The sequence below is a fragment of the Carlito syrichta genome, unplaced genomic scaffold (assembly GCF_000164805.1).
Source record: "Carlito syrichta isolate Samal-C Ts95f unplaced genomic scaffold, Tarsius_syrichta-2.0.1 Scaffold149649, whole genome shotgun sequence".
Lineage (NCBI taxonomy): Eukaryota > Metazoa > Chordata > Mammalia > Primates > Tarsiidae > Carlito > Carlito syrichta.
The window spans coordinates 272,417-284,549 of NW_007093745.1; the positions used below are offsets into that span (position 1 = coordinate 272,417).

The 12,133-nt window shown below is 41.0% G+C and overlaps 1 protein-coding gene across 3 annotated transcripts in view; it reads right to left on the reverse strand.

The window, feature by feature from the left end:
• The window catches only part of ENOX1 (ecto-NOX disulfide-thiol exchanger 1), a 149,474-nt gene that overhangs the window by 113,182 nt on the left and 24,159 nt on the right, over nt 1–12,133 (reverse strand). For all 3 annotated transcript variants that reach the window (XM_021708822.1, XM_021708821.1, XM_021708820.1), the window contains exon 5: nt 1,158–1,264. In XM_021708822.1, the coding sequence (XP_021564497.1) occupies nt 1,158–1,264 (107 nt within the window). The remainder of the gene's footprint in view (nt 1–1,157; nt 1,265–12,133) is intronic.

Genomic DNA, 12,133 nt, shown 5'->3' on the forward strand with positions numbered 1-12,133 from the left:
CACCTTAGACATTAGTGAATAAAACAAAAAAAAATGGCCCCTCTTAACAGTAAATTGCACTAGCATTTTAAGTGTCACATTATTGTGAAGTCATTCAGTATTCACTATAATAACAGTGATAATAAAGAATTCATTTGGTATTCATGTGGATGTTACATCTAGTGCTTTTGGTATTCAACTGTAATTTAGCATTAGTTAATGGGCACTTAAAATGCTACCCAAATGATTGATATCACAGTACTTTGTGCTTCCTCAAACTCCATATAAAACACTTATTTTACAAGTGTGAGCCAAAATCATCAAATAAATAAACCTTACCTTCCAAAAGTTTGGGATTTTGAAAGAGGGTAGTATCATTTAGAGAACTTTAATATTAACATGATAGAGATGAAGAGGCATCCAAATGAGAAACATTCTCTCATTAAAAAAAAAAAAGGAGAAGAAGCAAACAGACAGTATACTTACTTTTAAATTACAGGTTCAAAGCGTACACTACACTGTGGAGTTAAAAATAACAGCTGGACGACCAATGAATAATGACACATTTTGGTCCTTCTAAGTGGCAAGGAAGGTCAAGTTCTGAACTCTTCCCTTGGGAGTAGATACTCACACTTCACACATGCATTGATGCTGAAGAGGGGACTCAGCTAGCCTGGATATTCACTCCCCTTACAAAACTGGCTCTTGGGAGAGGTGTAATAGAACCTAACGGCTAGCATGGGAGACTGAGACATTACTTATGATGAGGAGACATGGATGGATAGGCATACTTGCCATTTCTAGTGCAAAGAGTAAACCGTCATCATCATGTAGAAAACTGAAAAAAACCTGTATTTAAAAGATAGTTGTCTAAGTTCCACTTTTCTTCAAAATAATTTGTTAGGCAGTGTCTTAATTTACTTCTGAGCTCTTTCCTATGAATGAGAAAGATTATTTTCTCCCTTTACAGAGGAGAAAGCACTTTATTCTCCAAGTGTTAAGTCAGCAGCTTTTTTGGACAAGGAACAAATCTGAGCGGCATTTGGAGCTGACAGTGAGATAGGACAATGGCAGGAAGACTGCCCACCGAGACAAAAACCATCATGGCTGCAGCCACACTATTCTCTGCCAATCCAGCTGTGTGATGGTGGTTAAAAAGTAATAATAAAATCACCAACCTCAGAATGCTTTCGCCAAATGTCTATGTTCTTGCGCTGGGCTTTCGAGAAATGGTCCCAAGCTTTTTGTCTGGTAGAAGCGTTGAAAACGGCCACAATCTGCTCAACTTTGGTGAACAAGGAAGTCAAACAAGACAAGTAATTTATGTTGTGATCACTATAGGGAAGCAAAGCAAAGACACTAGGAGTCTATGGATGATGTCACAATAGAAACAACATCATCAATATCCATCCAATTTGTGCCTTTTTGTACTTACATTTTAGCAAGGTTGGGGATGTCTCCCTTCAAGTCTGTCTCCATAACTTTAGGTTAAAACAAATTCTAAGTATGACTGGGAAAACGTCATGGCATCTACTTCCAAGCATTCTTTAGCTCATATTTAATGTATGGTTTGGTACATCTATATATCTAGATCTATGGATATGCAGATACTGGGGTCGGCATACAGATATAGATATATAGATAAAGTAATGTTTGGCTTGGGGGATGAGAAGTGAAGCCAGGGTGGAGTGGCTGAATGAGAAACAGCCAAACATAAATATTTTTTTCTCTTTTGGTCTCCATCTCAAGGACTCACTTGCAGTCCTCTGAAGACTTTACCATATCCAAGTTACAAATCAGGCCAATAAGTAGTTGTGTCATAGATTCCCTCCATCACAGGGGCCAATTTTATGCCTTGGCTTCTTTTTCTCCCCCTGTTGCATCGACTGCAGCCAGCCCTCCAGCCATCTGACAGGGCCAAGAGCCATCGTCTCCACTTCAAGACAATCCAAGCCTCACCCAACCAACAGCACTGGCACACAGGTCTTACTTCAACCCCATATGGTGCCCTCCACAGCTCATCATGACCACATTCCATTATCACTTCCACAGGGTTCCCTTCCCTCTAGCTCCCAGACCACTTGAAGTCTAACTCTATCACCCTGACTTTATTAATGCTTCTGCTTCCAGACACAGTGCTATTGGACTGACACATGTTGAGGGGTTGTGAACAAAACTATACAGAGAAAGGGATGGGCTCTTGGTAGTGGGTGTTAGGGGAGAGGCCAACCAATCTTGCTTAATCTTCCTTAAACAGTTATTGATTTAGTAAGCATGGGATTAAGGAAATTAAAACACTGAATTAATTATATGATTAAAGCTGAACTTCTAACTACTTCAATAGGAAGGCATGGTTAAAATTAGGTTCTCATGGATGCTAACACCCTATCAACAAAAATCTTTCATGATTTCCAAGGCTCTATTATAAAAAAGGACATCAAAGCTCTTCCAAATCTTCTGGTGTCCAAAGAATGTCAAAGGGTAATAAAATAATCCCCATAGAAGAATATTGGTGCCATAATTTTAAAAATCAGCACACAAAATAAACAACTACATGATGGAACAGAAGGAAAAAAAGCAGATTCCATTCACTTACAACATTGTGACTATCTTATATGCTAATAAATAACTACCTCTCAATCTATGGGTAATTTTCACAGGAGGCTGTTATTGTTACTGTTTTCTACTCAGGAAAATCCTAAACCCAAATCTCCTTATTTAGCAAATCTTATCATTATGTCACATGATGAATTTATTTCACTTAATTTTAACAGGAGAATCTGCCATCAACTTGGCTCATAATCTCCTTGGGTGCATGTGGTTTCCCTCCCAGACCTCACCTGGAGCAAGTAGCACTCCCAGACTTGCTACCTTGGGCTGCTTTAAGTGCTGATCTGACTAATCCCTAGTACTCTGCTTGGCTGCATTGCAACATGGCTGGTGGAGGAGATAACCTGTTCAGCTAGACCACCGGAGTTTTCTGCCTGTTTTGTCTGTACACAGGTGGGATCATTGGGAATTTCAGCTGCCTTCTGCAGGGGCAACACAGAGAAGTCAGTCCCAAATCCAGTTAGATGAAATTATCTAGCAAGGGTGGTGATTATAAGATTATCAAAGAGTAACTGGCTTCACTCCCCGTTTAATGGCAGAGTTCTTTGATTGGCATCATTTAGAAGAGGAAGAACTATGGTATCCTGACACCAGACCTGAGGGGAAAGGACAAGAAGGGATAGTTCTGAATATTTGGGTGGGAATAGTCAAAATGGTTAAATTTCAATCAGGGAAGGCTGTTAATAAAGGAGATACACTAAAGAGAACTTTATTTATGTTCATAAATGTGTGGAAGGGATGGGGGAAAAGGAGGGTAAGGAAGACCAGTTATGCACATGGAGTGGTATAGAAGATAAACCACGTAGAAGAAAGACCGATGGCCTAATACTGCACAGGTTTAAGGGTAAAAAGAGATCCTCTAGTATCTACTCAAATCATGTACTTCTTCAGGTATTTCCTGTTTGAGGCTAAGTGCCTCAGTTACTTAGAACACACTATTACTATATCCCAGGGCATTTGCTCTTTATGTATTCATTTACTAAACATCTGGGATCCCATGAGGCAGACCATGCACTTGACTCATTGCTAGAAATACATGATTAAGACCCAGTCTTGCCCTTGATGAGACCATAGTCTCTGAAGAGAAAGAAAGGCAAGCAGATAATTATCCTGTGCAAGAGAAATATAGATGACAGCTTTGGGGACAGAGAAGAGAGTAACTAAGGGGGTGGGTGGAATCAGGAAACACCCCACAAATAAGGCAACATTTTCACCAGTTTCTTAAATAGTGAACCAGTGTTTGCTTGGCAGAGAAGGCAGGGGTGGCCATTCAAAGGCTGGCATGGAGTTGTGAGAGGACTTTGTGTGAAAGTAGCTGGTGGGGCAGGGTTGGTCCAAGGTGAGAGTGAATCAGAAGGGACCATGTCGCTAACTCAAACTGGGAACTTTACCTTGTAGGTCATGGGTAGGATCGGTGTGGGAGAATTTATAAAGGCGTGAATTAAGGGAGAGGCTTTGGAGTGGAATATGGAGCAAGGAGGCTTGATAGGACGAGGTGCTGACCTGCTGCATAGGAGGCGGAGAGGAGGGATGCCAGGATGACTGGAACTTGGGAAGCACATCAGTGGTCAAGAGAAAGAGCACAGGTAGAGATCAGAGAAGGGAGACAAGGAATATGCCTTTGGACTTGCTGAGGTTGGGATGCCTGAAGGCCATCCAATGGAGCTGAAATATAAACTGAAGGTTCAGAAAGAGTTCAAAGAAATATGTCTGAAATTTTGGGGATCATTCTCAATTTCTTGTAATGGTATCCTTTTCAACAAGGTAATTAAAAGTGACACTCAATATGATTTATTTTTATACTCTTCTTGTGAAATTTTACACTTTTCCCCCTAAAATATCACCAGCCAAAAAGCAAAAAAACAATAACTATGTAAGTCACCTTAGTGTTTAGGTGGCCCAGTTTACTTCTCTCCTTGCAGCACAGACTGCCCCTGAACCAGCCATTTGTCTTGCAAATGAAACTTCTTGGGCCCACAAAAGGACACTAGAGGAGTGCTTGAATCAGCATAAAAAACTGCCTCAAAAAGTATGTCCTAATGAATGTGATTCAAACACTGCCTATTTTTAAAATCATAAATCAGAATGACCATGAGTCTCAATGTCACAGATAAAGACCATACACTATTCATTGCCTACAGCAGGGAACACCAATGGGGAAGTCCATGAATTAGATGCCACTTACTACTTCTCTAGTATAGTCCATACTATTTGCTCTGTGTATAATAAAACCATAAGTAGTTACTATCAAAACAGGATATTCAAAACTCTACTTCTCAGAGAAAGAGATAAACAGCAAACAAGATGGCACTGGCATTTGTTAAAACAGGAAAAAATGCTACTTATAGAAGTTGAGCTACAGGCTGAACAAATTCAGTTCAACCCCTTACCCAGTGTCCTCACTACCTCTGTGGTCTACAGAATGGTGGCCAGAGGTTCCACACAACTCTATATCAGAAAAAATGCATAAATTCTATCATATGATTGCTAGTTATTTATTCAAGAAAGTACATCTGAAAGTTTTATAAGTATTAGAAATTGAAAGAGCTCTCAGTCAGAAAATTTAAATTTACCCTACACACCTTATAAATCTTTCCCCCAAATTCTATGCTTTAATTGTTTTGCCGAAATTAGGTTATTTGAGGATCATAAGAAAATTAAAAGCGGTGGACTCTTCAAAAGTGTGCTCAGTCAGTCTTAGATATCATAATAGAGTCCCTAGTATATCCAGAAGCTATCAATGAACTTAAGGGAAGGAGAAACCATGCCTTGGTGAAGTTGCTACACACTCTATACAGCTGCAAACTCTTACTAGGGATTATTCATTAGCTGATACATGTGTATGTGTGGAAATCCAAACACTCACAGAAATATACACACATATATATATATTCTTCATGCACACACACATATATATATTCTTCAATTTTCAAAAAAAGAAATCGTTAAGACTAAGTAATTTAACATTTTTTTGGTAGTTTCTCTCACCCCAAAATGTCTGAACATCTGCTGAGTTTAGCACACACTTCTTACTGTGTGTACTAAACTTTACAAACTGTCTTGAGAAGCACTTGGCTTTATTTTACTCTTCTCACAGAAGGAAAGCTCAGAGCAGGACATCCAGTTATCCAGAAACAGATCACCCTTAAACAAGCTCCCTGGAAAAAAGCAGATGCTAAGCGCAAAAGCTCAAATGTCTGGGCTGGACAAAGCTCCTGACTCTTGAGCTCTGGGTAGGAAAGCACTGGAATAATAGAAGGGAAAGGTTAGGGTCCTCCAAAGGACACAACACAGTCTTTTCTCCATCATGTCCCACAGATGGCATTCTTTCTTGTAGTCCCTGCACCTCCTGTACTTCTTGTTCCAGCTAGAAAGCTGTGAAAGAGCCTTAATCCATTTAGTGTCCCAAATATCTGGAGAAACTGATTAAGTCCTTACAAGCAGTGAGCCCGCCTAAATAAAGCACCTCATATAAATCTTCCAAGCTTAATTTGTGTTTTTAATGCTATCTGAGCTCATGATAGAGCCTCAACTCTGTAGGGTTCAGAGGGAATTTCTTTTCCTTTAAGGGATAACATTTTTCCAAATCCTCTATGAATAGCTCCTAAGAGATTTTCAAAGGCATACAACAAATAAAGTAGTTGACCTCTCCCACCCTAGCTTGTTTTTGTTGTTTTTAAATACTAAAAGCTGGGGGGAAGGGACAAAAGAGAGTATAAGATGTCGTGGTGGAACTGATGAGCCTTGGCCCTAAACTGAAGAATTATAATGATTCCAGCTCCATACAGCTCTCCGGACACCCAGAGGAGCAAGACAAAGTCCAACTGAGGAGCAGTAAGTGTCAGAAGGCATGTTAGAGGAAATGCTGCAATAGATTCCCAGACAGACTCCTGCACATTCCCTCGGGTTCTGGGTCTGAACATGGAGGAGCTGCCAGTCAGCTTGGCGGGAAGCCCAGGATACAGAGAATGAACACAGTCAAACCCATACTTCAAGTAGGCATGGACTGGAATTTCAAGCTGTGGAGGAAAAAGAGCATTCTGGGGTTTTGTGTTGATATGTATTAAAAAAAAAAAAAAAAAAAAGCATTGTGTGACGTTGTGAATCCATCTCAGCCCTCCTAAACTGAGGCCAGCATACCAGCAGCAGACATCATATTTCTGAACTTCCGGGCTAGATGAGGCCAGACATTTGGTTCATTTAGGGAATGAAATTCAGATGAAAGAAAGAGAAACATGCTTATCAAAGTATAAAAAAAGAAATAGGATGCTTTTAGAAATTTCAAGCAAGCAGGAAATGATCAAATTGTTTAAATAAATGGATAGCTATCAGGCATATAGCTATTTTTTAAAAGATTTGTATAAATCCCAGTACATTTCAAGGAACTGTAGATCCCTTTATTAATGTAGAGATTCAACAATTTTGGAAAGTAACAAAACAAAAATTATTAAGATCATAACTGTAATAGTTTCTCACAATATATATCATTTATTAAGTTTTTTATATCCAATAACTCTCCTGTCTAGATTACCCCTACTGACATAATAAAAGTAATACATACATTAAAAAAGGAACAAAATGAAAAACAAGTCTACCTTCCCATCCTGATAACCCAACTAATTTTTATTCTTAAAGGCAACAGAACAGATTCCAGCATATCTACCCAGAAAAAATGTTATACATGTAGTAGTACACATTGTGTGTATGTTTCTGTGTAGAAACTTTTTTACTTACACAAAAGTGCTAATATTACATATACTGTTCTGTATCTTGCTCTTTTTCACTTAATATATCTTGGTAATCTATTCATAGTTATTAATAAATCTGTTATAAACACCCTTTGACATATCTTCTAACATACTTACATAAATATCTTTATAAAAAATTATTAGTAGGCCAGGCTCAGTGGCTCAGACTGTAATCACAGCACTTTGGGAGGCCGAGGCGAGTGGATTGCCTGAGCCTGCGGGCAAAAAATTAGCTGGGTGTGGTAGTGTGCGCCTGTAGTTCCGGCTACATGGAAGGCTGAGGCGGAAGGATCACCAGAGACCAGCAGGTGGATGCTGGGGTGGCTATAAGTCTGCCACTGCATTCCAGCCTGGGCGATGGAATGAGACTCCAACCTCCCCCAATAAAAGCTATTAGTAATAGAAAGAATAGATAAAAGAGGCTTTGAATTTTTAATTTTGAAAGCTATTGTCAAATTGCACTCCAATCTATGCCCACTAAGTGTTTTCAGATCGTTTCTCTCTCCTCTTGCCAACAATGAGTACTCAAACTTAACTTCTGCCATTCCTGAGAGATGAGAGAAGGCATGAGTTACATGGTAACCAATTCCCTGCACTAGCGATATCTACATTTGCAGTTTCCACTATGAATAAGAGAAGTAAGTCCAGTCTCATCACACCTGCCCTTTATTCTGTAGTTGGCTCACTGATGAGAGTGGCCATCCAGCAGGAAGAGGAGGGACCTGGTTTCTGGGGATCTTTTCTTCTTTGTGACTCTCAAAATGGTGACCCTGATTTCCTCTGGGTCCCCACTAATTCCCTTAATGGTGCTACAAAAACCATATAATGGTAATAGGTTATTTCTAATTACTTAGCACTTGCTGGGCCAGGCACTATGCTGGATGATTTAAAACAGTACTTTTCAAAGTGCAATTCCAGGGCCAACATTACTTGGGGACTCATTAGCAATGCAAACAGATCCCTGACCTGCTGAATCAGAAACTCCAGGGATAGAGCCCAGCAGACTCTGATTTAACAAGCTCTCCAGGTGATTACCAGGCACGCTGAAGGTTGAGAACCTCTGATTGAAAGCATTATCTCATTTAAATTTTCCAACAGCCCTCTGATTGCTATGCCCATTTAACTGATGAAGAAATTAGGATTCACAGAGAGGTATATCTACTTGTCCAAGGTCATATATTTAACAAGTGGTGAATGAGAATAGAAATTATATCTGTCCAGCTTCGAATCATATATTTACCCCCATTATACGATGGGTCAAAGTCTTATGAGTACTGGGGTGTGTAATGTACTAGACACTGGGGATAAAAAGAGCCCGAAGCCAGTCAGAAGCCAGTCCTAGTGCTTCTGAGGGTCGGGGAGGAGGAACCTGATTCCACTGAATCACAGTAGGAGAACCGCTGTAAGGAAGCTTGGAGAGAGTGCCAAGGGATGCCAGAAAGGTTCATGGGACCCCTGGGATAAATCTACAGAGAAGTAGAATTTTCCAACGCAAACAAGCCCAACATTCAGGTGGTGATGGGGCAGGAAACTGTGTTTACCCCTCTTCCAAAATTTGCTGAGGAACTGAGCCACAGCGCAGAAGCATTTAAGTGTCTGGAAAAGGGACCTCTACTCCTTTTGTCTGCCAGGTTGGAACCAACTTCTTGTAGTATGTGCCCTCAGGCTTCTCATTTCATCTAAAATCCATTCTGTCCTACTTTTGTTGAAAGAAAAGTTGTTGAATAACAAAACCTCAGCAGAGGAGACTTAAACGGGTGGAGCTGAGGGGGTGCTTTCAGGAATATAGCACTGTCTGGGGACTACATGTGAGAGGGAGGGAGAACTGGGAAGCTTGTGTTGATCAAGTCTGAGTTCCAGCACTGACTGGCTGTGTGACCAGAAGAATGTCCCCTCTGTTAGAATCCCAAGGCAGAGAAGATTGGACCAGATGATTCTGAATATCCTTTCCCACTCTGGGACCTTCAGAACAGGGCTTGGCAAACTTTTGTCAGCAAAAGAAATAGAAAGTAATGACTTTCAGTTTTGTGGGTCACACAAATACTTGCTATAGAAGGTGTCCACACCTAAGCAGTTTGTCTACCTAAATAGAAATCCTCTCACTTTGTCTGTGACTAGTCTTTCATGATCTCCCTGGGTATGGTTTTCTTTTGTTGGAGCACTAAGTTGTACTTCTTTTTTAGTTGTACAGGATCCAGAACACATCATCTCTGCTTTAGAGTAACTACTGAAAACTCCTCACTTTTCCTCAGTTTGAACGTTTTTTTGTGTGGGGATTCTGTTCCAGGTGGCTCAGACACTGTCCCAGAGCCCCCACTACCATCAACACACAAGCCCCTCCCCTGACACAACATACAACATCATCACTGATACAACATTCACACCCACTCTGCTGATATAACACATACACCTCTCCCCTAACACAACACACACTCCCTTCCCCTGATCCAACACACACACACACACACACACACACACACACACATGCACACACACACCCCTGCCTGGACACAATACTCTCACCTCTCTCTCCAAACCCAACACACACATCCCATTCCATGACACAGCACTCACACCCCTCCCCTGATATAACACACGCATGACACAACACACACCCTTCCTCTGGCACACACACACACCTTTGACACAATACACACCCCTCCCCTGACACAATACTCACACCTCCCTCTCCTGACACAACACACACTCTCCTCCTCTGACACTAGACAGTGACTTCTTTTCCAGTCCTAGAACCAGGCTCCTAACAAAGTAGTAGGGTTTCTCTCTTTAGCTCTCACAAGTTGTATCTCTCCTGAGTTGCTGCTTCACCAACACGTACATCTTGAAATGTTGTCTTCTACAACTCTTTATTGTTGCAGGAAGACTTAGTTTCTCTCTCACATTTTACCATCATTAAAAATAAGTTTTTACAAATGTTAGCATCAGTTGGGCTCGGTGGCTCAGCCTGTAATCCCGCACCTTTGGGAGGCTAAGGTGAGTGGATTGCCTGAGCCCGTGGGTTCGAGACCCGCCTGGGCAGGCGAGACCTCATCTCTACAATAAATCAAAAAATTAGCCGGGCGTGGTAGCGCGCGCCTGTAGTTCCAGCTACTTGGAAGGCTAAGGCGGAGGGATCGCTGGAGCCCAGCAGGTCGAGGCTGCGGTGGCCGGGAGCAGCCACTGCACTCCAGTCTGGGCGATGGAGTGAGACTCCAACTCAAAAAAAACCAAACAAAAAAACAAATGTTAGCATCATTGTTTGACTGAGTGTATGTGTTTTCAGTGAGACTGAAAGGAAGGACACCAGAAGTTCTCCTGTCGGTTCTGGCAGGCATTTGGTGTCCTCTATCACCACCTGTGGTGTCCTGGGACCTAGAACGTTCTGTGCTCACCCTTGACTTAGACATTTTTACACAAATTATTTTGTCTAGACATTTATTCCCTGAGACCAGAGAGGTACTTTTCAATGGACATAATGTTTTCAGCATTTAAAGCCATCAGTATGATTTTGAGGAGAATTAGAAAACCCGCAGTTATAGGAGTTTTCCCATGGATGAACTAGAGCAATGACTGCCACAGACATGGGAAAACATTTTAACACTTCATAAAATTCTTTTTCGGCAGCAGGGGACATAGGAGCCAAATTTCCCTTGGTGAATATAAAAAATGTTTAGCTGAGATGTTCCTAAGAAGTAAATGATTTCAGAAAGAGCTTTCCCAGACAGAAAAAATGTGGATGAGGACACCAATCTACCTAAAAGGGGGATCACAGTGCCCAGAGATCAGAAACCCCTCGCATTTCACTCTAGCACTTAGCATGCAAGCTGGCACTTGATAAACATTTATGGAATGAATTTAATCATTCATTCAGACACCTGAGGCTTTTACGATTTTAGCTGAGAAGACAGATGAGGGATGTGACAGGGAAGAACTGTCAGTGCGCTGCACAGCCATCTCTGACAATAATTCTGACCAGTCTTCAGCAAAATGTCAAAATGTGGCTTACAATCCACAGTACAGCCCAGCAGGAGTAACCTTCACAGCAAGGCACAGATGGGACATTTGCATGGAGGAGTATCTGTTCTATGATCACCTTATGAGCTTGTGACATCATGGTTGGGTCCTGGCTGATATTGTGTTTAGATATACAAAGCTGTTAAAGGATGTAAGGGATGTAAGTGGGTGATGTGATAAGGCTGAAGAAATTTTAGGGTGGGAAGGGACCTTGGAGGATTATTAGGTCAAACCCTTTTACTACAGAGATGAGAAAAAAGAGACTCCAGCTGCTTAAAAGACCTTCCCACAATCACAAGGCAAATTAATGGTCAAACTGAGATTATAACCAGGATCTCTTCATGCCTAGTCAAAAGTCTCTTCACCATTTGCTATTTTTAAGACCTAAGGTGAGGTTGATACCATTCCTTTCACAAATGTATTATATAAAACAAAGTTGCCTGATAGTTCTAATCTCTCCGACCTTCAGGGTGAGATAATATTATAACAGCATCCAAATACTTCTACAGTAAAATTCTCATGCAAAGTATAGTCTGTTTCCTACTTTACAGATGATAGCACATTAGAGCTAAGTCCACTGAGATCATGGTTTACAAAAAAAAATCCCTGACATTCAGAATATGTTCTGCAATTATTAAGTTCCAGCCCGATTTCCAACACCACCTTCATTCCCAACTATGATTGGTCAAAACTCCTGTTTGTACTGAGGTTTTCTATGTGCTTACAAGAAATATACCAGGCCCAGGAGTGGTGCAGGGAGGTGAGAAAAGAGAATAGTAAGT